Consider the following 27,559-nt stretch of genomic DNA (forward strand, 5'->3'; position numbering starts at 1 on the left):
ACCCCCACAGGCAACAATAAAGTTCTGCTAAACAATAAAAGTTGGTGTGTTTTCCTTAGATGAAATCTGATCTGTTATTTTGGTTATATTAAAAGTTAAATATATTTATTTTAAAGCTATGTTTTCACTGGGAATGGGAAACCTAGTCAGTTGCACAACTGAATGCATTCAACCGAAATGTATCTTCCGCATTTAACTCAACCCCTCTGATTCAGAGAGGTGCGGGGGGCTGCCTTAATCGACGTCATTGGCACCCGGGCAGCTGTTGTTGTTGGGGGTTAACTGCCTTGCTCAAGGGCAAAACAGCAGATTTTTCCACTTTGGGATTCTAACCAGCGACCTTTCAGTTACTGGCCCAACACTCTTAACTGCTAGACTACCTGCCGCCCCACTTTTATGTTAAATTCCAACAGAATATGTATTCTGCAATCATCTCAGTTTAATTTTAGTGCTCACAAATATGACAACAGCACCCTCGTGAAATTATAAATGAGTGAAGTGTAGAGAGAAGACATTTAAATCTAACCTACCTCCCATGCATATTTTTACATTTAAGATTAAGGTGACTTGATACAATTCTATGCAATAGCTGCTTCTATTTAAACAAAATAGCTGATTGAGGTAGAACTATTATTTGCTTTGATCATGTTTATTATAATTTTTTACATCTATTGCAACTATTGTTCATAAGGTGTAGAATATGTTCAAAAATAATATAAAAGAAGTGGCACTTGAAGGCCATTTAGATGTGATTACAGGGACTGTCTGTCACTTCAAATAAGGGCTGTGTTTCGTGTAGGCTTACCCTGGCGTGACGTTTTGATAACCGTGTAAATCTCTCTAGGATAAGGTGACTTTTATCAATATATTCGCCTGTATTTACCTCCCAAAAATGAAATGCTAATTAGCTGCTAATGTGGCAATCATAAAGAACTACAAATGCCATGATGATCTGGACAAGACTGCCAAATCGGGGCAAAGGTAAGAATCTCTGGATTAACTACCTAATGTTAGTTAAATGTATTAATTATTAAATTGGCTACATTTCTTTAAATGGACAATTCTTTGAACTGTGTTGTGCAAGTTTTAAATTGACACAATACCTGTTAGCAAAGGTGCCAGCTAGAGATGAAGTGCAGGAGCTTGCAGGGATTTGTAGTTTTGCATGATGTCTACTTTGACGCTAATTAGCATTTTTGAATCTGAGAGTAAATAGAGACGAATACACTACCGGTCAAAAGTTTTAGAACACCTACTCATTTTTCTACATTTTAGAATAATAGTGAAGACATCAACACTATGAAATAACACATATGGAATCATGTAGTAACCAAAAAAGTGTTAAACAAATCAAAATATATTTATATTTGAGATTCTTCAAATAGCCATCCTTTGCTTTGATGACAGCTTTGCACACTCTTGGCATTCTCTCAACCAGCTTCATGAGGTAGTCAACTGGAATCCATTTCAATTGGTGGTATACAGAAGATAGCCTTATTTGCTAAAAGACCAAGTCCATATTATGGCAAGAACAGCTCAAATACGCAAAGAGAAACGTCAGTCCATCATTACTTTAAGACAAGAAGGTGAGTCAATACGGAATATTTCAAGAACTTTGAAAGTTTCTTCAAGTGCAGTCGCAAAAACCATCAAGTGCTATGATGAAACTGGCTCTCATGAGGACCGCCACAGGAATGGAAGAGTTACCTCTACTGCAGAGGATAAGTTCATTAGAGTTACCAGCCTCAGAAATTGCAGCCCAAATAAATGCTTCACAGAGTTGAAGTAACAGACACATCTCAACATCAACTGTTCATAGGAGACTGTGTGAATCAGGCCTTCATGGTCGAATTGCTGCAAAGAAACCACTACTAAAGGACACCAATAATAAGAAGAGACCTGCTTGGGCCAAGAAACACGAGCAATGGACATTAAACTGGTGGAAATGTGTCTGGTCAGGAGTCCAAATTTGAGATTTTTGGTTCCAACCGCCGTGTCTTTGTGTGTGGGTGAACAGATGATCTCTGCATGTGTATTTCCCACCGTAAAGCATGGAGGAGGAGGTGTTATGGTGTGGGGGTGCTTTGCTGGTGACACTGTCTGTGATTTATTCAGAATTCAAGGCACACTTAACCAGCATGGCTAACACAGCATTCTGCAGCGATACACCATCCCATCTGGTTTGGGCTTAGTGGGACTATCATTTGTTTTTCAACAGGACAATGACCCAACGCACCTCCAGGCTGTGTAAGGGCTATTTTACCAAGAAGGAGAGTGATGGAGTGCTGAGAAGGAGAGTGATGGAGTGCTGTATCAGATGACCTGGCCTTCACAATCCCCCGACCTCAACCAAATTGAGATGGTTTGGGATGAGTCGGACCGCAGATTGAAGGAAATGCAGCCAACAAGTGCTCAGCATATGTGGTAAGTCCTTCAAGACTGTTGGAAAAGCATTCCAGGTGAAGCTGGTTGAGAGAATGCCAAGAGTGTGCAAAGCTTTCATCAAGGCAAAGGGTGGCTATTTGAAGAATCAAAAAAAAAAATTTTTTAAAGATTTGTTGAACACTTTTTTGGTTACTACATAATTCCATATGTGTTATTTCATAGTTTTGATGTCTTCACTATTATTATACAATGTAGAAAATAGTTTTAAAAAATAAAGAAAAACCCTTGAATGAGTAGGTGTTCTAAAACTTTTGACCGGTAGTGTATATTGATAAAAGTCACCTTGTCTGAGAGAGATTTACATGGCTATCAAAATGTTACGCCAGGGTAAGCCTACACGAAACACAGCCCTTATTTTAAGTGTTTCTAAAATCCCCTATAGGAAAAATTAAAGGTGGAAAAACGATTGGAACCATTCCCCTGTTTGACCGCTAGGTTTTATGTGTATTTTTATTTAACCTTTATTTAACTAGGCAAGTCAGTTAACCTCTACGGGATCGGTGTCCCGTATCCGGGATGGTTGAGCTAACGTGCGCTAATGTGATTAGCATGACTGTTGTAAGTAACAGCAAACTTTCCAGGACATAGGAATGTCTTTTACGGGCAGAAAGCTTACATTCTTGTTAATCTAACTGCACTGTCCAATTGACAGTAGCTATTACAGTGAAAAAAATACCATGCTATTGTTTGAGGAGAGTGCACAACAACAAAAAACTTATCACGGCAACTGGTTTGATACATTCACCTCTGAAGGTAAATAATGCACTTATATTCAGTCATCTAGCTCTGATTTGTCATCCTGAGGGTCCCAGAGATAAAATGTAGCATAGTTTTGTTTGATAAAATCCATTTTTATATTCAAATGTAGGAACTGGGTTCTACAGTTTGAACCCTTGCTGTCTCTGGCTCTACACCCACCGCGCCCGTCCATCTAGATGTGTGAAAGTTAGTGTATAAGCTATTGATCCATCATGTATGACATTCCTGGGAGTGTGTAAACTTACATTTTGTATTACCATATCATTTTTGTATGTTCTCTATAGTTATGTACTTGAAAATGTATCAATTGACCAATTCGGCACATTTGGGCAGACTTGATACAAAATAGTCCTGTATTGCAATGCTTCACTGGATCAATCTGAAACTTTGCAAACACACTGCTGCCATCTAGTGGCCAAAATCTAAATTGCGCCTAAACTGCAATATTATATTGTGGCCTTTCTCTTGCATTTCAAAGGTTATGAAAAAAATAATAATAGAAAACGCATGTTTTTTTGTTTGTATTATCTTCTACCAGATCTAATGTGTTATTCTCCTACATTAATTTCACATTTCCACAAACTTCAAAGTGTTTCCTTTCAAATGGTATCAAGAATATGCATATCCTTGCTTCAGGTCCTGAGCTACAGACAGTTAGATTTGGGTATGTCGTTTTAGGCGAAAATTGGGAAAAAAAAGGGTCCGATCATTAAGAGCAAATTCTTATTTACAATGATGGCCTACCCCGGACGACGCTGGGCCAATTGTGCGCCGCCCTATGGGACTCCCAATTACAACCGGATTGTGATACAGCCTGGAATCGAACCAAGGTCTGTAGTGATGCCACTAGGTAATGAGATGCAGTGCCTTAGACCGCTGCGCCACTCGCCACACACCTCCGCTGTTGGGCTCTATATGCCTTCAGTGAGACTGGAATTCATCTGAACTGGTGTTTACTTTTAGGGTTTTCCATCTCTCTTCAGTGAGTTATACAGTTTACAGAACAATGTTAATATGTAAAGGGTCAGATATAAGAGAGGCTTCGCGTGTGACCTTTTCCTTTATTTTCTGAGTCAAACACACACACACAAATAATATAATCCCGAATTAATTACTTAATATAAAATGTAGGCTGTTGGAAAACTGCAGTTTCTTATCCTATTATGTTTGCCAAGATGTGCATAAATTGGACACAATGGGCCATGGCCATATTATAGACCAATGACTATTAAACGAAGAAATAGCCATTTTGACGTTGAGCCCTTATGTACATTATTTAATTAAAGGTTATGACAGGTTTGCAATGTGTGCGTGGCATTGAGCCGGTTTTGTCTGGAAGGCATACAGCTTTTGTCAAAGTTAACTTTTCGTAGCAGGTTTAGGAGAATTTAAGCAGCAGGTTAGGCGAGTTGATGTAGCCGGTTAGGAGAATTAGATTAAGGTTACTAAAAGAGTTAGAGTTAGCCAAAATGCGTCAATTTGACAGAAGCAGTATCCCTTCCAGACATTACCCATTGAGCCTGGTGATGTTGAAGGAGGAGTCAATCCAGTCCTCGCTTCTTTTCCACACACGGCATTCGAGCACTTGACTACTCTGCAACTCTCCCTCTCAAATTACAATCCCAACAAGATTCCACAGCTCAATTCAATTTCTGTTCTGAAGCGGAATCAATCAACCCTCCACCCAGCTTGTTATTAAAACAATTTGCTAATTCATGTTTTTCCTCAAACCCTTCTGAGTAGGCTACTTTTAAACAGGTGTTTTGGGCAGAGTGCCCGGAAGAAAAAAATGTCCAATGGGAAAGATGCACCTGCCGCGGCGAAGTAAGTTTCAACATCGAGACAGCTTGGCCTACTGCACTGAACAATTTTCTCTTGGTTGTTCGGTTTATATAGTTATTCAACATCAATTTAATTAATGTAAATACGCCGATATAAAAAAAATCAAGACAAGTACTTACTGATCAAGTACTTAGTTGCATTACTTTATTTGGAAGTTATTTAGGATATTTGTTATTTTACTCTACATTCGTTTTGTGTTGACATTAAGATGGACAGAATCAGGATGGTAGTTTAATAATAATACTTTGTGAGAGGGTTTATTTGAGAATTTTCTTTTGAAGAGAGTACATCTGATTCATGACTAATCAAATAATTCAACAAAATACCAGCCAATGCATGAATAGCTGAAGATAAATAATTTATTTTAGCATGACTCACTCTCACCCTCCTTTCTTCCTTATTTCTGTCAAATGAAGTGTCGTTTCAGTTTAGTGCTTTCTTTAGACACACATATTACTTCTCACAAAGCATGTTTTATGTTGAACATATGTTGTATGTTGACGAGCTCTTTGTGGAGGGGGAAACCCACTGTTATTGTTATCTTGAAGTCATACAAGAATGCTAGTTTTCTTAGATCATCTTGCAGCTGATTTCTAAGAGTTCTGACTCTAAATAAATGCATACATTAGAGAATTTTGACAGGACTAGCTTGGCCAAAAGGATATTCTTAATTTTTCTTCATTTTACTGTGCACCAGAAAGCTTTGGATCTACCCGTGCCAGGTTTTAATGTTATGTGCACAAGTAAAATGAAACGCCTTTCTTGCAAGCTCTAAACCTAACAATGCAGTAATCAAGGTAAGACACTGAGCGGTGTGTGCAGACTGCTGTGAACAGGGGGGTGCTCGTGCATGTGTGTATTGACACTGTTGCAGGCAACTTACCTTACCTATGGGCTTTAGAGCCCTTCCATTACACATTTTCTTTCTCTGGAAGAGAGACAATAATAAAGCTGATACTTACTGTCCATGTAACCATTGTAGTGTGTGTGTGTGCAGCTCCTCACAGATGACCCTGCAGGCGTGCCTTGAGGAGTGTATGGAGGCCCTGGACCTCTTCCTCAACAACCACTTCAGTGAGAGCCTGGACAAACTGCGGCCACGGTAACAGTGCAACTCTATCTGGACTAAAGTGTGCTTCAAACTCTCCATTGGCCAATTAGTGTGTACAGGGTGTCTTGAGGCATATTTGTGCAGCCTTTAGCCTTTTGTCATTGAGTGGTGTGTAACTTAGTGCAACATCAGCACTGTTGAGGTGTGACGTGGTGTGGTGTAGTGCAGTGAACAGTGAAGTGTTGCACTTCCTGCTACCCAAGGCATCAGGCCCTGTCACTTCTCCAGGATATGGAGTGTTTACTGAAGCTGACGCCCAGGGCTCAACGGGCAGAACAGAGGCCCTGGAAAATGAACACCATACACACACAAGCTGGAGTGAAATGGAAGAGATAGAGGAAGATAGAAAAATAAATAGAGGTGTTTACTGTTGGCTACTGTATATACAGTGGGGGAAAAAAGTATTTAGTCAGCCACCAATTGTGCAAGTTCTCCCACTTAAAAAGATGAGAGGCCTGAAATGTTCATCATAGGTACACGTCAACTATGACAGACAAAATGAGGAAAGAAAATCCAGAAAATCACATTGTAGGATTTTTAATGAATTTATTTGCAAATTATGGTGGAAAATAAGTATTTGGTCACCTACAAACAAGCAAGATTTCTGGCTCTCACAGACCTGTAACTTCTTCTTTAAGAGGCTCCTCTGTCCTCCACTCGTTACCTGTATTAATGGGACCTGTTTGAACTTGTTATCAGTATAAAAGACACCTGTCCACAACCTCAAACAGTCACACTCCAAACTCCACTATGGCCAAGACCAAAGAGCTGTCAAAGGACACCAGAAACAAAATTGTAGACCTGCACCAGGCTGGGAAGACTGAATCTGCAATAGGTAAGTAGCTTGGTTTGAAGAAATCAACTGTGGGAGCAATTATTAGGAAATGGAAGACATACAAGACCACTGATAATCTCCCTTGATCTGGGGCTCCACACAAGATCTCACCCCGTGGGGTCAAAAGGATCACAAGAACGGTGAGCAAAAATCCCAGAACCACACGGGGGGACCTAGTGAATGACCTGCAGAGAGCTGGGACCAAAGTAACAAAGCCTACCATCAGTAACACACTACGCCGCCAGGGACTCAAATCCTGCAGTGCCAGACGTGTCCCCCTGCTTAAGCCAGTACATGTCCAGGCCCGTCTGAAGTTTGCTAGAGTGCATTTGGATGATCCAGAAGAGGATTGGGAGAATGTCATATGGTCAGATGAAACCAAAATATAACTTTTTGGTAAAAACTCAACTCGTCGTGTTTGGAGGACAAAGAATGCTGAGTTGCATCCAAAGAACACCATACCTACTGTGAAGCATGGGGGTGGAAACATCATGCTTTGGGGCTGTTTTTCTGCAAAGGGACCAGGACGACTGATCCGTGTAAAGGAAAGAATGAATGGGGCCATGTATCGTGAGATTTTGAGTGAAAACCTCCTTCCATCAGCAAGGGCATTGAAGATGAAACGTGGCTGGGTCTTTCAGCATGACAATGATCCCAAACACACCGCCCGGGCAACGAAGGAGTGGCTTCGTAAAAAGCATTTCAATGTCCTGGAGTAGCCTAGCCAGTCTCCAGATCTCAACCCCATAGAAAATCTTTGGAGGGAGTTGAAAGTCCGTGTTGCCCAGCGACAGCCCCAAAACATCACTGCTCTAGAGGAGATCTGCATGGAGGAATGGGCCAAAATACCAGCAACAGTGTGTGAAAACCTTGTGAAGACTTACAGAAAACGTTTGACCTGTGTCATTGCCAACAAAGGGTATATAACAAAGTATTGAGAAACTTTTGTTATTGACCAAATACTTATTTTCCACCATAATTTGCAAATAAATTCATAAAAAATCCTACAATGTGATTTTCTGGATTTTTTTCCCTCATTTTGTCTGTCATAGTTGACGTGTACCTATGATGAAAATTACAGGCCTCTCATCTTTTTAAGTGGGAGAACTTGCACAATTGGTGGCTGACTAAATACTTTTTTTCCCCAATGTATTTCCTCATTACCAATGGGTGAAGCCAGTCCCTATATTGGAAGCAAGACACATTTTTTTCTAAAGGAAATTAAAAAGTTCGCTGGACGATAAATACTTGCTGTTTTCTGATTGTTGTCAGTGGGTGTGTATGATGATGATGTTGTGTGTGTTGCGTTGAAGGGTAAAGGAGAGTATGTACCATGCTCTGATCTACGCCACTGTGCTGGAGATGCAGGCTATGATGACCTTCCAGCAGGATGACATCGTCAATGCAGGCAACACCATGAAGAGTGCCCAGGAGGTCTGCCAGAGGTGAGGATGCTACTGTACATGGACACTGTCATCTGTTTCATGTCCTCTTTAACACATTAGTTCATATTATAGGCACAAGCAACATCCACAAAAGGTAAATAGAGGGACATCCTGGAATATTCAGACAGTTGGTCTGGTCTGGCCTCTAACAGTTAGGCCTAATATGCCACTAAGGCTATTATTCCCCTGTCCATCAGCCTGCAGGCAAATGAGAGCATTTACATGGCAACCAGGTCTCTTTGCGCCTGTGCTGGAATTTGCCTGTGTTTGCATGGCCAGAGCGGCTCTTGATGGTCTAGGGGTACTCAGCTCTTACCCTATGAGGTCCGGAGCCTGTTCGTTTTCACCCCTGGCCTACAGCAAGCAAGGACACTTGAGATTGCTGGAGGTGGTTGAAAGGCTGTCGTGTTGTAATGTTGTTCCACATGAATGCCCATGTGATTAACATGAGAAACATGCATTGTTCAATGAGATTTTTTGTGTTAGGCTCATAATTGGTCTCATTTCTTCTTAGGTTTCGCCGAAAGTCCCCTAGTAATATTAGTAAATCACCTGGTGAGCGTCTAACTGAAGGTAAGAGCGCTTTTCTAATTGGGCCTCATCCTATTATTATGGCAGATTTCAAATAGCCACTGACCGTTTGTGTGCGGGTTTGCAGAACAGCTCCAAGCTCTCCATGCTGAAGCGTGTTATGCTGAATGCTTGCTCCAAAGGGCAGCTCTCACCTTCCTACAGGTAAGACAGGTCCTCCTGTCCTCAATTCTAAATCTTACTGATCCTGGTTAATGACACAATGCTGATGTTTCGTTTAGCATTGATGCACAGGTAACTGCCAAAATAAGGAAACACTTGAGTAAATGAGGGATACTAAGTATATTGAAAGCAGGTGCTTCCACACAGGTATGGTTTTCTGAGTCAATTAAGCAATTAACATCCCATCATGCTTAGGATAATGTATAAAAATGCCTAGTTGCCCATTATTTTAGATACCATGGCTAGAAGAAGAGATCAGTTACTTTGAAAGAGGGGTCTTAAAGGAGCATAGGGGGTTTAAAGGGTGTGTGTGTCTCAGTCACCAGATCTCAACCCAATTGAACACTTCTGGGAGATTCTGGAGCGGTGCTTGAGACAGCATTTTCCACCACCATCAACAAAACACCAAATTACGGAATTTCTAGTGGAAGAATGTCGCATCCCTCCATAGAGTTCCAGACACTTGTAGAATCTATGCCAAGGTGCATTGAAGCTGTTCTGGTGGCTCGTGGTGGCCCAACGCCCTATTAAGACGCTTTATGCTGGTGTTTCCTTTATTTTGGTCGTTACCTGTATGTATGATAACTGTATCCAACTGATTTAGATATCAGTCGATGAAACACATTGTAGTTTGCCCCTTCCGCTTCATGGTGTTTTGAGTCTGTGTGCATAGTTTAAAGCGTGATCCAACAGGTTTCCCCTGTCCTCATTCATTTGTGGATACAGTACATTACTGTCTCACCAGTTGACACCTTTTGTTAAAATATGTTTTATTTTCCCTCTTCCTCAAGGATGAGAACATGGTGAGTTTTATCAAAGGAGGAATCAAAGTACGCAACAGTTACCTGATTTACAAGTAAGTTTGCAGGAGGAAGGGGAAAATGGTTCTAACATTATACAGTGTGATTGTGAATCAACAGAGGGAATCAATAATTATATTTACCAAATTGTGCACTGCTATTACAATAACAGACTGTTCAGTTGTTAAAACAATAATGGCCATTTTCTCTGGTAAGTGTCTGTAGTTATCAGTCAGTTAGATGTGTTTTTATTGTGTAATAATCCCGCATTATTACGGCCTATTATATCATTATGTATAATCATGTTAGACTATGAATGACATAATTGCCTTTTATGACACAGGGAGCTGCACACCTTCATACAGTCTAACAGCTCTCTCCAAGGACCCAACCACATTCACTTAGAGGGAGGGGTGTCTTTTGGGATCGGAGCATTCAACTTGGTATGTCCCACAAGCATCCCCATATTCCATTAATGGCCCATTTGTTACATCATTACGTGTTTTACCACATGTCAGTCAGACCTTATGCTGTATCACAGGGTTCTGTACTGTCTTCCACAGACTCTCTCCATGTTCCCACCTCGGTTACTCAAAGTTTTAGAGTTTGCTGGCTTCTCTGGAGACAAGGTATAGTTGCTCATTCGAACTTGTATATAGAAAGTGATTGGTTTACAGCAGGGCTGCCCAACCCTGTTCCTGGAGAGCTAGCCTGCTGTAGTTTTTTACCTAGTTGTAATTCCCAATATTCACCTTATCAAGCAGGTCATTATTAGAATCAGGTCTGCTAGATAATCTACAGGATGGTAGCTCTACAGGAACAGCGTTGGGCAGCCCTGCTTTACAGGTTGTCTCTGTTTCTCTCTCCCTCAGCATATACTGTATGTTCTTGTGTGCAGGAGTATGGTCTGTCCCAGCTGAATGATGGTGCCACTACACACAACCTGCGCTCCATGCTGTGTGCTCTGCTGTTGCTCTGTTACTACACCTTCCTCACCTTCATACTTGGTACTCTACTCCTCACAACCAGGAAGTGAATGGAGATCACAACTGACTTGGCTGTCCGGACATGACAGAAATACATTACAACATAATTTATGTATAACATACACGTGTGTGTGTGAGAGAGCTGAAGAGAGAGAGGGTAGACTGTGTTTGTGGGTTTCTGTGTTTTCATTTCTTTATCACTCTACAGGGACGGGTGAGGGGGACGTGGCTGATGCTGAGAAGCTGCTGAAGCCTTTCCGGCTCCGCTACCCACAGGTGAGTGACACTCCTCCTCCCCAGGCTCTCACCCAGCCCAAAGCAAACTCAACTCTGTATGGAACACAATGTGTACCGATACCAACAGACGTCTTGGCAAACAATCTAAAATAATAGGTTTACAATGTGGACGTAATGTGGGTAAGTAATGCACTGACCATGTGATAGGTCATTTAGTCAGAGGAGGTGCTTATGCTTGAGCTACCATTGTGTAAGTTTGTCATTTTACAAGTGCTAGCCACTGCCAAAGTATTATATATGGTGTTATCAGGTTATCAGACAATGTTTACGTTTCTTTCCTCTTCCCTTCAGGGGGCCATATTTCTCTTCTTCGCAGGCAGGGCTGAGGCGATCAAGGGGAACATTGATGAGGTGAGCCTCAAATTAAATGTCTTTGTGATGCTATTTGTGTTATCTGTCCCTTTTTTCAGTCATATTTAGCAGTGGTGTTTTTATTGATAGGCCTAGAATGAGTCAGTGTGTGCCTGTTTTCCTGGTGGGGTGTACTGTAATGGCGATGTGTTACCAGGCGGTGGTGCTGTTTGAGGATGGCTGCAAAGCTCAGCAGCAGTGGAAGCAGTTCCACCACATGTGCTACTGGGAGCTGATGTGGTGCTTCACATACAAGTGCGTGTGGAGGATGGCCTACTTCTACGCAGACCTACTGAGCAATGAGAGCCACTGGTCCAAGGCAAGAGAGTGTGCTGTAGTGTTGAGTATAGCCTAGGACCCAATTGGGAAGACACAATTCCCACGCCCATATGTTCATCGAAAACACAAAACCACTTGAGCAGACACTCTTAATTTAATTCAGTCAACGGTTTTGACCTGCCCACTAAGTGTATGGCTTTTAAAGCCAATGCAGTATTTTCTCCCCACCACAGACTGTTGACATTATTAAACTCTACTTACTGTATGGCTGGGTCCTGACGGAAATAAGGCTTGTCTTTCCTTCAGGCCATGTATGTGTACATGAAGGCTGCTTACCTGAGCATGCTGGCTCCAGGGGAGGCTAGGCCCTTTGGGGAAGATGAGGTTGAGCTCTTCAGGTAAACAAACTCATCACAACAACAACAAAAACGTAACTTGAAATTCCCCAGTCCCTTCTTTTAATTGTGACCACCCCTCTCTTTCCTGGCCCCTTCTCTTTTTCTGTCTTTGCCCACTCTCTTAGACAGGTGTCCACCTTCAAGCAAAAGATAGCAGGGAAGTCTCCCCCCACAGAGAAGTTTGCCATTCGCAAGGCTAGACGTTACAAAGCTAGCTGCCCAGTGAGGCTCCCAGTGCCTGTGCTGGTAAGACCCCACCCCACAAACGCAAAACTGCATAAAGACATACACAAATCTGTAGCTAAAATGCTAACGGTCAGTTGTATTTGTGTGATTCTGACAGTATTCTCTCTTTCTGCACTGCGGTAGGAGATTATGTACATGTGGAACGGCTTCTCCATGATCAGCAAGCGGCCAGAGCTGACCGAGGGCATGCTGCAGACACTGGTGGAGGCAGAGCGCACCCTGCTGGAATCTCCCGGTAATGCAACCTGTCTGGGGCTAACCAGTTTCAGGCAGTCAGACTGACTGGGCCAAACCAGCCTACTTCTCTCAGCTGTCCATGAAGCAATAACTACTCTTATAATATCACCAAAAGATAATGGATAAAGACTCATTCTACACACATTCTGCTTGAGCCTGTGTTGAGTAATTTTTAATGCATGGTTTTATAATCTGTGTTCTTTTTTGTTTTGGCAGCAAATGAGTATTCAGTGGATGACCGCTGTGTGATCCACCTACTGAAGGGGCTGTGTCTGAAGAACCAGGGACACATTCAGGCTGCAGAGGAATGCTTCAACAAGGTGTACAACAGGTGAGATGGGTAATATTTTAGTCTGGGTATCTTTCATTTATACACACCTGGATCTGTGTGTTGTATAACAAGATGGTAAATGCATGCAGACGCATATGTATCATGTTTGCTGAGAGGTTATAAAACGAGTTTATTGGTTTATTTGGACCCCCATTAGCCTTTGCCGAAACAGCAGCTATTCTTCCTGAGATCGAGAGTGTCAATGTTTTTTTAACAAACTCATACATGCCAAAAGGAAATAATTTCATGGTATTTAATCAATGTGTTCTCTGTTTGATTAAACCACACCAGTGTGTTATCACAGCAAATTGAGCAATGCAGTGTTATGTAGGACCTCATAGCAGTGAAATGCATTCTGAATAATGTCTAGAGACAGTCAGTGATAGATGAACATGCTCAGTGTAAATGACTAAGAGGTTAATGATATGGCCGTCTGTTCTCTAACCTCCAGTGAGAAGAAGATCAAGTTTGACCATTACCTGGTGCCCAACGCTCTGCTGGAGCTCAGTGTGGTCTACATGGACACGGGCCGCAAGGAGGAGGCCATCAAATTACTGGTGAAGGCCAAGTGAGTCACCTCTTACTGGTTGTTCCGATACAGCCTGCAAGCTGTAGTAGGATGTAGCAGGCTTGCATTCCAGCTCGGCATGAAAACAGCGATTACTCACCTCGAACTGGATGAAGATGTTTTCTTTAACGAGTCGGGCGCAAAGGATTTATTCCAGATACTCGACCAGGCCCAAATCCCCGTCATTCGCGTGAAGAGAATACTCAAATACAGGGGACGCAGGTCTGGGTGCCTTGTGAGAATTCGTCGGCGAGTGGGTAACCCGCCTCTACCATCCGTCCTATTGGCCAACGTGCAATTATTGGAGAATAAACTGGATGAGCTCCGTTCAAGACTATCCTACCAACGGGACATTAAAAAACTGTAATATCTTATGTTTCACCGAGTCATGGCTGAACTACGACATGGATAATATACAGTTGGCTGGTTTTTCCGTTCATCGGCAAGACCGAACAGCTGCTTCCGGTAAGAAAAGGGGTGGCGGTCTGTGTCTATTTGTCAATAACAGCTGGTGCGCCAAATCAAATATTAAGGAAGTCTCTACGTTTTGCTCGAGTATCTCATGATAAGCTGTAGACCACACTATTTACCAAGATAGTTTTCATCTAAACTCAGCAAAAAAAGAAACGTCTTCTCACTGTCAACTGCGTTTATTTTCAGCAAACTTAACATGTGTAAATATTTGTATGAACAAAACAAGATTCAACAACTGAGACATAAAGTGAACAAGTTACACAGACGTGACTAACAGAAATTGAATAATGTGTCCCTAAACAAAGGGGGGGTCAAAATCAAAAGTAACAGTCAGTATCTGGTGTAGCCACCAGCTGCGTTAAGTACTGCAGTGCATCTCCTCCTCAAGGACTGCACCAGATTTGCCAGTTCTTGCTATGAGATGTTACCCCACCAAGGCACCTGCAAGTTCCCGGACATTTCTGGGGGGAATGGCCCTAGCCCTCACCCTCCGATCCAACAGGTCCCAGACGTGCTCAATGGGATTGAGATCCGGGCTCTTCGCTGGCCATGGCAGAACACTGACATTCCTGTCTTGCAGGAAATCATGAACAGAACGAGCAGTATGGTTGGTGGCATTGTCATGCTGGAGGGTCATGTCAGGATGAGCCTGCAGGAATGGTACCACATGAGGGAGGAGGATGTCTTCCCTGTAACGCACAGCTTTGAGATTGCCTGCAATGACAACAAGCTCAGTCCGATGATGCTGTGACACACTGCCCCAGACCATGACGGACCCTCCACCTCCAAATCGATCCCGCTCCAGAGTACAGGCCTCGGTGTAACGCTCATTCCTTCGACCATAAACGCGAATCCGACCATCACCCCAGACCTGTCTGGTCCAGCGACGGTGGGTTTGTGCCCATAGGCGACGTTGTTGCCGGTGATGTCTGGTGAGGACCTGCCTTACAACAGGCCTATGGGCACAAACCCAACAACAAAAAATGTCACTGTCCCAATACCTTTGGAGCTCACTGTATATAGTACACACACACACAACGTTACCCCGTTACTATGTCTTACTCATGATTCCTATCCACTTTGTTCTGTTCCCTCAGAAATAACTACAAGGAGTACTCCATGGAGTCACGCACCCAGTTCAGAATCCATGCTGCCCTCTCCAAACTCAAGGCTGACACTAGTGACCAAGATGAAATCACAGCACTGTAGTATAACAGGTGTCATTGTGCTGAGCAAGCACTGGACTTGCTTCCCCTGCCATGTGTAGACGTTCCAGGAAGACTTGCTCTCTTTTACATCCTCAGCCACTTTGATCCCTGCCTCCAAATGTTACTTGCTTTGATGGGGAAAGTCTCCTTCCTTCATGGATGGTGGTCTCTCCGTGATTAAAATACTTGAGTTTTGAATGGGAGTTGGTAGAAGTTGCCCTTATTTGCTGGTCCTAGATCAGAGGCATTTTATCTACCTACTGGGTGATGAACACCCTGATCCTACATCTGTGGTTAGGGTCAACTTCTATCTTCAGTGTTTGAATGTGTGGTACTTATATTACTGTACTGGTTACCCATAACAGTGGATGGGAGGCAGTTGCTCAAAACAATTTTACTACAGTATATCCACTGTTTTGTGGATAATTTTTGTTGTTGTTGTTGAAATGAACTCATTAACAATCGAAGTAATGCTCGTATGTACTGATATGTGAGGTATAGTTTTGCTTTTAACTTCCCTAAAAGTGATTGAGTATTACTGTAAGCATTTTGACAAAAGCACCACTTTGGTGATAACTGAATAAGACAGACGTACATAAGACTACATAACGTAAGACATTACTTTGATCCCAGAGTTATTTTAACAAATGTATTAACATATTTATTAGTAAGTGTAGAAGGACCTTAATAATCAATAGGTCATGCTACATTTTTTTATGTACGTTGTCCCTGCTGAAATGTACAGAGAATAGTCAGTTCAAATAAGTTTAACCTCATATTCGTTACTTCAAATAAAGTTTAGACTGTCACTCTCAAGACCTTGTACAAAGAAAGGCGTGGTTAAACGTGATTAAATGATTTGAAAAACATTAAATATGTCAGTTTGCTGCCAGTCTTTTATTGTTTTATCATTTACTGGAGCATATTTCAAAGTAGAAGGTAACCCCTCGTTGTCCAGATTGCCCTATAAATAACAAACTTTGATTAAGAGGTGACGTTTTATGACTTTACAGATAAAGATGTATGACTGGTACATACACGGAGTACAGAAAACATTATGAACACCTGCTTTTTCCATGACATGGACTGACCTGGTGAATCCAGGTGAAAGCTATGTTCCCTTATTCATGAAGGGGAGGAGACAGGTTGAAGAAGGATTTTTAAGCCTTGAGACAATTGAAACATGGATTGTGTATGTTCCATTCAGAGGGTGAATGGGCAATACAAAATATTTAAGTGCCTTTGAACAGGGTATGGTTGTGGATGCCAGGCGCACCGGTTTATGTCAAGAACTGCAACGCTGCTGGGTTTTTCACGTTTAACAGTTTCCTGTGTGTATCAAGAATGGTCCACCACCCAAAAGACATCCAGCCAAATTGACACAACTGTGGGAAGCATTGGAGTCAACATGGGCCAGCATCCCTGTGGAAGGCTTTCGACACATTGTAGAGTCCATGCCCTGACAAATTGAGGCTGTTCTGAGGGCAAAAGAGGGGGTGCAACTCAATATTAGGAAGGTGTTCTTAATGTTTTGTATACTGCTACTTACCTGCTACTTCCTTGATGAACTTAATCAGTAGATCATGACATCTCACCCAGTGTCTTTCATAAACCGTCTGCACAACAGTGTGCACTATGTGAGGCAGAGGCCAGGGGATAAATGTTCTACATCCTTATACTATATGATATACTTTATTGTCCATTTACATGGACATTCCTTTTGTGAAGTTATCATACAAATACACAAAAACAATACCCTATAATACAGTTGAAGTCAGAAGTTTACATACACTTAGGTTGAAGTCATTAAAACTTGTTTTTCAACCACTCCACAAATATCTTGTTAACAAACTATAGTTTTGGCAAGTCGGTTAGGACATCTACTTTGTGCATGACACAAGTAATTTTTCCAACAATTGTTTACAGACAGACAATTTCACTTATAATTCACTGTATCACAATTCCAGTGGGTCAGAAGTTTACATACACTAAGTTGACTGTGCCTTTAAACAGCTTGGAAAATTCCAGAAAATGATGTAATGGCTTTAGAAGCTTCTGATAGGCTAATTGACATCATTTGAGTCAATTGGAGGTGTACCTGTGGATGTATTTCAAGGCCTACCTTCAAACTCAGTGCCTCTTTGCTTGACATCATGGGAAAATCAAAAGAAATCAGCCAAGACCTCAGAAAAGAAATTGTAGACCTGTCTTGTTCATCCTTGGGAGGAATTTCCAAACGCCTGAAGGTACCACGTTCATCTGTACAAAAAATAGTACGCAAGTATAAACACCATGGGACCACAAAGCCGTCATACTGCTCAGGAAGGAGACGCGTTCTGTCTCCTAGAGATTAACGTACTTTGGTGCGAAAAGTGCAAATCAATCCCAGAACAACAGCAAAGGACCTTGTGAAGATGCTGGGGGAAACAGGTACAAAAGTATCTATATCCACAGTAAAACAAGGCCTATATCGACATAACCTGAAAGGCCGCTCAGCAAGGAAGAAACCACTGCTCCAAAACCGTCACAAAAAAGCCAGACTACGGTTCGCAACTGCACATGGGGACAAAGATCGTACTTTTTGGAGAAATGTCCTCTGGTCTGATGAAACAAAAATAGAACTGTTTGGCCATAATGACCATCGTTATGTTTGGAGGAAAAAGGGGATAGCTTGCAAGCCGAAGAACACCATCCCAACCGTGAAGCACGGGGGTGGCAGCATCATGCTGTGGGGGTGCTTTGCTGCAGGAGGGACTGGTGCACTTCACAAAATAGATGGCATCATGAGGAAGGACAATTATGTGGATATATTGAAGCAACATCTCAAGACATCAGTCAGGAAGTTAAGGCTTGGTCGCAAATGGGTCTTCCAAATGGACAATGACCCCAAGCATACTTACAAAGTTGTGGCAAAATGGCTTAAGGACAACAAAGCCAAGGTATTGGAGTGGCCATCACAAAGCCATGACCTCAATCCTATAGAACATTTGTGGGCAGAACTGAAAAAGCGTGTGCGAGCAAGGAGGCCTACAAACCTGACTCAGTTACACCAGCTCTGTCAGGAGGAATGGGCCAAAATTCACCCAACTTATTGTGGGAAGCTTTTGGAAGGCTTCCCAAAACATTTGACCCAAGTTAAACAATTTAAAGGCAATGCTACCAAATACTAATTGAGTGTATGCAAACTTCTGACCCACTGGGAATGTGATGAAAGAAATAAAAGCTGAAATAAATAATTCTCTCTACTATTATTCTGACATTTCACATTATTAAAATAAAGTGGTGATCCTAACTGACCTAAGACAGGGAATTTCTACTAGGATTAAATGTCAGGAATTGTGAAAAACTGAGTTTAAATGTATTTGGCTAAGGTGTATGTAAACTTCCGACTTCAACTGTACATACATGATTGTAGGGTGCTGGAGATTCTCTATTGAACATGCTTTTTAGTCCAGGACTAGGCTTCATCTGTGTCCAGGAAACTGACACCTTAGGGTTGCAATGATATTAAGGTATTTTTTAACATATTGAGAGTGAGACCCAGGGTCCTGAGACCATGACAAGAGCAAGACTGCATTTACTTGGTCTGAAGTAATCTCAGACCAATCCTCAAGATCAAGACTCAATATCTGGTGTATACTAAACTCAGCAAAAAAAGAAACGTCCCTTTTTCAGGACCCTGTCTTTCAAAGATAATTTGTAAAAATCCAAATAACTTCACAGATCTTCATTGTAAAGGGTTAAACACTGTTTCCAATGCTTGTTCAATGAACCATAAACAATTAATGAACATGCACCTGTGGAACGGTCATTAAGACACAAACAGCTTACAGACGGTAGGCAATTAAGGTCACAGTTATGAAAACTTAGGACACTAAAGAGGCCTTTCTCCTGACTCTGAAAAACACCAAAAGAAAGATGCCCAGGGTCCCTGCTCATCTGCGTGAACGTGCCTTAGGCATGCTGCAAGGAGGCATGAGGACTGCAGATGTGGCCAGGGCAATAAATTGCAATGTCCGTACTGTGAGACGCCTAAGACAGCGCTACAGGGAGACAGGACGGACAGCTAATCGTCCTCGCAGCGGCAGACCACGTATAACAACACCTGCACAGGATCGGTACATCCGAACATCACACCTGCGGGACAGGTACAGGATGGCAACACAACAACAACTGCCCGAGTTACACCAAGAACGTACAATCCCTCCATCAGTGCTCAGACTATCCGCAATAGGCTGAGAGAGGCTGGACTGAGGGCTTGTAGGCCTGTTGTAAGGCAGGTCCTCACCAGACATCACCGGCAACAACGTCGCCTATGGGCACAAACCCACTGTTGCTGGACCAGACAGGACTGGCAAAAAATGCTCTTCACTGACAAGTCGCGGTTTTGTCTCACCAGGGGTGATGGTCGGATTCGGGTTTATCGTCATAGGAATGACCGTTACACCGAGGCCTGTACTCTGGAGAGGAATCGATTTGGAGGTGGAGGGTCCGTCATGGTCTGGGGCGGTGTGTCACAGCATCATCGGACTGAGCTTGTTGTCATTGCAGGCGATCTCAAAGCTGTGCGTTACAGGGAAGACATCCTCCTCCCTCATGTGTACCCTTCCTGCAGGCTCATCCTGACATGACCCTCCAGCATGACAATGCCACCAGCCATACTGCTCGTTCTGTGCGTGATTTCCTGCAAGACAGGAATGTCAGTGTTCTGCCATGGCCAGCGAAGAGCCCGGATCTCAATCCCATTGAGCACGTCTGGGACCTGTTGGATCGGAGGGTGAGGGCTAGGGCCATTCCCCCCAGAAATGTGCCTTGGTGGGGTAACATCTCACAGCAAGAATTGGCAAATCTGGTGCAGTCCATGAGGAGGAGATGCACTGCAGTACTTAACGCAGCTGGTGGCCACACCATATACTGACTGTTACTTTTGATTTTGACCCCCCCTTTGTTCAGGGACACATTATTCAATTTCTGTTTGTCACATGTCTGTGTAACTTGTTTTTTTTGTCTCAGTTGTTGAATCTTGTTATGTTCCTACAAATATTTACACATGTTAAGTTTGCTGAAAATAAACGCAGTTGACAGTAAGAGGACGTTTCTTTTTTTGCTGAGTTTATATACAGCCTTCCGATTTCATATGGTTCCGGATGGTGGTTTGCTAACCCCATGCCTAGCCTCATCCCTCTGTAACCATAACCTAACCTTAGCCAGTTTCAATCCCTATGTCTTTGGATCTGACTGTTTTATGTTAATCTCATTCAAGTCTCTGACAATCAGATCTCATACACTGAACAAAAATATAAACGCAACATGTAATGTGTTGATCCCATTTTTCATGAGCTGAAACAAAAGATACCAGAACTTTTCCATATGCATAAAAAGCTTATTTCTGTCAATTTATGTGCACAAATTTGTTTACATCCCTGTTAGTGAGCATTTCTCCTTTGCCAAGATAATCCATCCACCTGACAGGTGTGGCATATCAAGAAGCTGATTAAACAGCATGATCATTACACAGGTGCACATTGTGCTGGGGACAATAAAAGGTCACTCTAAAATGTGCAGTTTTGAAAAAAAAAAAAATATATATATATATATATAGTACCAGTCCCAAGGTTTGGACAGACCTACTCATTCAAGGTTTTTTCTTTATTTTTACTATTTTCTACATTGTAGAATAATAGTGAAGACATCAAAACTATGAAATAACACATATGGAATCATGTAGTAACCAAAAAAGTGTTAAACAAATCAGAATAGATTATATATTTTATATTCTTCAAAGTAGCCATCCTTTGCTTTGATGACAGCTTTGCACACTCTTGGCATTCTCTCAACCAGCTTCATGAGGAATGCTTTTCCAACAGTCTTGAAGGAGTTCCCACATATGCTGAGCGCTTGTTGGCTGCTTTTCCTTCACTCTGCCGTCCGACTCATCCCAAACCATCTCAATTGGGTTGAGGTCGGGTGATTGTGGAGGCCAGGTCATCTGATGCAGGACTCCATCACTTTCCTTGGTAAAATAGCCCTTACACAGCCTGGAGGTGTGTTTTGGGTCATTGTCCTGTTGAAAAACTAATGATAGTCCCACTAAGCCCAAACCAGATGGGATGGCGTATCGCTGCAGAATGCTGTGGTAGCCATGCTGGTTAAGTGTGCCTTGAATTCTAAATAAATCACAGACAGTGTCACCAGTAACGCACCCCCATACCATCACACCTCCTCCTCCATGCTTCACGGTGGGAACCACACATGCGGAGATCATCCGTTCACCTACTCTGCGTCTCACAAAGACAGGGCGGTTGGAACCAAAAATCTCAAATTTGGACTCATCAGACCAAAGGACAGATTTCCACCGGTCTAATGGCCATTGCTTGTGTTTCTTGGCCCAAGCAAGTCTCTTCTTCTTATTGGTGTCCATTAGTAGTTGTTTCTTTGCAGCAATTCGACCATGAAGGCCTGATACACATAGTCTCCTCTGAACAGTTGATGTTGAGATGTGTCTGTTATTTGAACTCTGTGAAGCATTTATTTGGGCTGCAGTTTCTGAGGTGCAGTTAACTCTAATGAACTTATCCTCTGCAGCAGAGGTAACTCTGGGTCTTCCTTTCCTGTGCTGGTCCTCATGAGAGCCAGTTTCATCATAGCGCTTGATGGTTTTTGCGACTGCACTTGAAGAAACTTTAAAAGTTCTTGAAATGTTCCGTATAGACTGACCTTCATGTCTTAAAGTAATTATGGACTGTCGTTTCTCTTTGCTTATTTGAGCTGTTCTTGCCATAATATGCACTTGGTCTTTTACCAAATAGGGCTATCCTCTGCTATCCTATGTTTCTTAGTTTTGATGTCTTCACTATTATTCTACAATGTAGAAAATAGTAAAAATAAAGAATAACCCTGGAATGAGTAGGTGTGTCCAAACTTTTGACTGGTACTGTATATATCAATAGATATAAAACGTATTCATCCCACTTGGCATTTTTCCTATTTTGTTGCATTACAACCTGTAATTTAAATTGATTTTTATTTGGAGTTCATGTAATGGACATACACAAAATAGTCCAAATTGGTGAAGTGAAATTTAAAAAAATACTTCAAATTGGTGAAGTGAAATTTAAAAAAATACTTGTTTCAGAAAAGTATAAAAAATAAATAACGGAAAAGTGGTGCGTGCATATGTATTCACCCCCTTTGCTATGAAGCCCCTAAATAAGATATGTTGCAACCAATTACCTTCAGAAGTCACATAATTAGTTAAATAAAGTCCACCTGTGTGCAATCTAAGTGTCACATGATCTGTCACATGATCTCAGTATATATACACCTGTTCTGAAAGGCCCCAGAGTCTACAACACCACTAAGCAAGGGGCATCACCAAGCAAGCAGCACCATGAAGACCAAGGAGCTCTCCAAACAGGTCAGGGACAAAGTTGTGGAGAAGTACAGATCAGGGGTGGGTTATAAAAAAAATATCAGAAACTTTGAACATCCCACAGAGCACCATTAAATCCATTATTAAAAAATGGAAAGAATATGGCACCACAACAAACCTGCCAAGAGAGGGCCGCCCACCAAAATTCACGGACCAGGCAAGGAGGGCATTAATCAGAGAGGCAACAAAGAGACCAAAGATAACCCTGAAGGAGCTGCAAAGCTCCACAGCGGATGAACCCCTTTACACAAAGTAAACACAATTGCAACTCTGTTGTCTCGTGTCAACACAGGGCAAATGTAATCTTGAGCTGCCAGCCTTGAAGTGATTCTCACCAATATTTGCTATTCCGGGATAAAATAAAGTATAGAGAGGGCCATAAAGAATAGACTAGTAAACCCTTATATCCAAAGAGAGATTGGGAGCTGTAGAATACAGTGGACAGGTCATATTTGTGTAAGACTTAATGAATTGGCACAGCACAGGCTCAAATACATGATCCAAATCTGTTTATTTTTTTCTATAAAAATCTTGAGTATCAAATAAAAGATTACATGAATTATTAATGTAAATCCTTTACACATATTCCTTCAAACAGAGGGTTCATGACATGAAGGATTATTTGTTTTATACCGTTCAAATGTATTATGAAGCTTTAAGTCATTGTAAAAAGAGATAGATAGAGAGATATAGATAGTTTGGTCCAACTTCTGTCCATATCAGACAAACACATGCATATTTAATGAAATTGTATTTAACCTTTTAAAGGTAGACTCTGCGAAATGACGTTTGCCACAAGCAGCACCGCAGATATTGTGAAGAGCGAGATGCAAGACTTCACTCTCACAGATTGGAGTGTCTGTCCATAGGACCACTTTAAGCCGTACACTCCACTGAGCTGGGCTTTACGGAAGAGTGGCCCGAAAAAAGCCATTGCTTAAAGAAAAAAATAAGCAAACACATTTGGTGTTCACATGTGGGCAACTCCCCAAACATATAGAAGAAGGTACTCTGGTCAGATGAGACTAAAATTGAGCTTTTTGGCCATCAAGGAAAACGCTATGTCTGGCGCAAATCCAACACCTCTCATCACCCTGAGAACACCATCCCCACAGTGAAGCATGATGGTTGCAGCATCATGCTGTGGGGATGTTTTTCATCGGCAGGGACTGGGAAACTGGTCAGAATTGAAGGAATGATGGCGCTAAATACAGGGAAATTCTTGAGGGAAACCTGTTTCAGTCTTCCAGAGATTTGAGACTGGGACGGAGGTTCACCTTCCAGCAGGACAATGACCCTAAGCATACTGCTAAAGCAACACTTGAGTGGTTTAAGGGGAAACATTTAAATGTCTTGGAATGGCCTAGTCAAAGCACAGACCTCAATCAAATTGAGAATCTGTGGTATGACGTAAAGATTGCTGTACACCAGCGGAACCCATCCAACTTGAAGGAGCTGGAGCAGTTTTGCCTTGAAGAATGGGCAAAAATCCCAGTGGCTAGATGTGCCAAGCTTATAGAGACATACCCCAAGAGACTTGCAGTTGTAATTGCTGTAAAAGGTGGCTCTACAAAGTATTGACTTTGGAGGGGTGAATAGTTACAGTGAGGGAAAAAAGTATTTGATCCGCTGCTGATTTTGTACGTTTGCCCACTGACAAAGAAATGATCCGTCTATAATTGTAATGGTAGGTTTATTTGAACAGTGAGAGACAGAATAACAATAAAAAAATCCAGAAAAACACATGTCAAAAATGTTATAAATTGATTTACATTTTAATGAGGGAACTAAGTATTTGACCCCCTCTCAATCAGAAAGATTTCTGGCTGCTAGGTGTCTTTTATACAGGTAACGAGCTGAGATTAGGAGCACACTCTTAAAGGGAGTGCTCCTAATCTCAGCTTGTTACCTGTATAAAAGGCACCTGTCCACAGAAGCAATCAATCAATCAGATTCCAAACTCTCCACCATGGCAAAGAACAAAGAGCTCTCCAAGGATGTCAGGGACAAGATTGTAGACCTACACAAGGCTGGAATGGGCTACAAGACCATCGCCAAGCAGCTTGATGAGAAGGTGACAACAGTTGGTGCGATTATTCGCAAATGGAACACAAAATATCTGTCAATCTCCCTCGGCTTGGGGCTCCATGCAAGATCTCACCTCGTGGAGTTGCAATGATCATGAGAACGGTGAGAAATCAGACCAGAACTACATGGGAGGATCTTGTCAATGATCTCAAGGCAGCTGGGACCATAGTCACCAAGAAAACAATTGGTAACACACTACGCCATGAAGGACTGAAATCCTGCAGCGTCCGCAAGGTCCCCCTGCTCAAGAAAGCACATATACATGCCCGTCTGAAGTTTGCCAATGAACATCTGAATGATTCAGAGGAGAACTGGGTGAAAGTGTTGTGGTCAGATGAGACCAAAATGGAGCTCTTTGGCATCAACTCAACTCGCCGTGTTTGGAGGAGGAGGAATGCTGCCTATGACCCCAAGAACACCATCCCCACCTTCAAACATGGAGGTGGAAACATTATGCTTTGGGGGTGTTTTTCTGCTAAGGGGACAGGACAACTTCACCGCATCAAAGGGACGATGGACAGGGCCATGTACCATCAAATCTTGGGTGAGAACCTCCTTCCTTCAGTCAGGGCACTGAAAATGGGTCGTGGATGGGTATTCCAGCATGACAATGACCCAAAACACACGGCCAAGGCAACAAAGGAGTGGCTCAAGAAGAAGCACATTAAGGTCCTGGAGTGGCCTAGCCAGTCTCCAGACCTTAATCCCATAGAAAATCTGTGGAGGGAGCTGAAGGTTCGAGTTGCCAAACGTCAGCCTCAAAACCTTAATGACTTGGAGAAGATCTGCAAAGAGGAGTGGGACAAAATCCCTCCTGAGATGTGTGCAAACCTGGTGGCCAACTACAAGAAACGTCTGACCTCTGTGATTGCCAACAAGGGTTTTGCCACCAAGTACTAAGTCATGTTTTACAGAGGGGTCAAATACTTATTTCCCTCATTAAAATGCAAATCAATTTATAACATTTTTGACATGCGTTTTTCTGGATTTTTTTGTTGTTATTCTGTCTCTCACTGTTCAAATAAACCTACCATTAAAATTATAGACTAATAATTTCTTTGTCAGTGGGCAAACGTACAAAATCAGCAGGGGATCAAATACTTTTTTCCCTCACTGTATGCACGCTCAAGTTTTATGTTTTGTTGTCTTATTTGTTTCACAATAAAAAATATTTTGCATCGTCAAAGTGGTAGGCATGTTGTGTATATCAAATGATACAACCCCCCCCCAGAAATCCATTTTAATTCCAGGATGTAAGGCAACAAAATAGGAAAAATGCCAAGGGGGGTGAATACTTTCGCAAGCCACTGTAAACATTACAAAACTAATTGGAAATCGCAAATTCAACAAAGAGTGGTTTGGAAAGAATCAGTGGCTAACTGGGTTGCAAAGCAATCACTAGCCTGCTATTCAGTGGAGTGGGTGTGTGGTCCCAATTCTGGGATTGAGGGTCTCTTTTCCAAGCTTAAAATGATAAACATTCAACATTGGCCATGCTGTCAATCCAGCATGATTTCTGCCGCGCTCAAAACAACTGTTAACTCGGAACTGGGAAATCTGACTTCAGTGAGTTCCAGACAACTGGGAATTCGGGAAAAAACTAGCTCCAACTGGGAAAATACGTTTTGAACGGTAATCCAACTCGGAATTGTAAATCGGGAACTCGGGCCTCTTTCTAGAGCTACGACCTGAAGATCACTGACGTCATCATGATTCAACCTTGTTTTTTTCAGAGTTCCCAGTTGTCTTGAAAGCACCATTAATCCAGAGAATCCCAGACTTTGATGACAAAGTTTGATGACAAAATATGCCCACGAAGGACTGCCATGCCACCTTCCTGTTCAAGTGAGCACAGCACAACAAGGTGAGTCCAAAAATATATTGTATGCTGCTACATACATGATGTAGTATGCCAGGGAGATATGTATACTGTAGCAAAGAAATTAATACTAAATGTATGTTGTGTAGTAAGCTGTTAGTAGCCCATGTGCCTCACCCTAATAATTTGGTCTATTTTCCCCTCTTAATTTCGGCTACTCTTCTGACTTGGTGGTGCACATGTAGCCTATAACCTGTTTTAGAGGAATGTAATCATTTAATATTGTAAGAGCTTTCATTGTCTGCTTATATGCCCCCTTTACTTATCCTACGGTTCTGACTTGGTGTACAGGGAGAACACTGTAAGAACGGCCCATGTTCTGAATTCTGTCGCTGTACATTTCAAAAGTGCTTAACAAATAGTTATATTGACTACCTCCATCCTAGCTCGCTCATTAATGTCTTAATCAAAATTACAGATTGCCTCTTATCCACTTGTCGTCCCCTTATGCCATAGTTTGTACATCTCAATTGTCAGTAGAAACCACATTTGTTTAAGCAAGTCAGCCATATCAGCTATGTTTTTTTAAAGTCAGTAAATGAGGCTGAATTAACTGTTTCGCTGCCAGACAAGGCTCCGCTGATAGCCAGGTGTAGCAGTGGTAAGGTGTGGTAAGGACTGCTGTTGGGACAGCTTTATGTAAGCCTTAACAGCTTGTGGGCACCGTTTGTCACTGTTATAGTGCAATTAATGTATTGTTTAGTATTGTGTTGTGGCTTTGCTGGAATGCATCCCCCCCAAACAAATGTTTGCCCCACCAAGATTTATATGCTAAAATCGCCACTGAGTGGTCAT

The 27,559-nt window shown here is 42.1% G+C and overlaps 1 protein-coding gene across 2 annotated transcripts; it reads left to right on the forward strand.

Moving 5' to 3' along the window:
* Positions 1 to 4,781: 4,781 nt before the first annotated feature.
* LOC121550455 (tetratricopeptide repeat protein 39A) lies at positions 4,782 to 16,239 on the forward strand. Of its 2 annotated transcripts, none has more exons than XM_041862723.1 (18): positions 4,782 to 5,028; positions 6,029 to 6,148; positions 8,306 to 8,437; positions 8,952 to 9,010; positions 9,096 to 9,172; positions 9,982 to 10,046; positions 10,334 to 10,433; positions 10,554 to 10,619; positions 10,889 to 10,997; positions 11,185 to 11,252; positions 11,565 to 11,624; positions 11,782 to 11,943; positions 12,210 to 12,301; positions 12,427 to 12,547; positions 12,671 to 12,782; positions 13,001 to 13,115; positions 13,567 to 13,683; positions 15,255 to 16,239. In XM_041862723.1, the coding sequence occupies exons 1-18, from the start codon at positions 4,994 to 4,996 to the stop codon at positions 15,364 to 15,366; spliced, it is 1,722 nt and encodes a 573-aa protein (XP_041718657.1). In that variant the 5' UTR covers positions 4,782 to 4,993; the 3' UTR covers positions 15,367 to 16,239. The 2 variants fall into 2 exon arrangements, with proteins under 2 accessions (XP_041718657.1, XP_041718658.1); XM_041862724.1 differs by having other exon boundaries at positions 6,044 to 6,148.
* Positions 16,240 to 27,559: the final 11,320 nt, after the last annotated feature.

The sequence above is a fragment of the Coregonus clupeaformis genome, unplaced genomic scaffold (genome assembly GCF_020615455.1).
Source record: "Coregonus clupeaformis isolate EN_2021a unplaced genomic scaffold, ASM2061545v1 scaf0010, whole genome shotgun sequence".
Classification (NCBI taxonomy): domain Eukaryota; kingdom Metazoa; phylum Chordata; class Actinopteri; order Salmoniformes; family Salmonidae; genus Coregonus; species Coregonus clupeaformis.

Bases quoted from the DNA above. Each gene is read 5' to 3' on its own strand.
- LOC121550455 (XM_041862723.1), top strand. From the start codon at position 4,994: ATGTCCAATGGGAAAGATGCACCTGCCGCGGCGAA. The intron at 9,011-9,095 runs GTAAGAGCGCTT...GCGGGTTTGCAG, and splicing joins TGGTGAGCGTCTAACTGAAG to AACAGCTCCAAGCTCTCCAT. The intron at 12,548-12,670 runs GTAAGACCCCAC...GCACTGCGGTAG, and splicing joins GGCTCCCAGTGCCTGTGCTG to GAGATTATGTACATGTGGAA.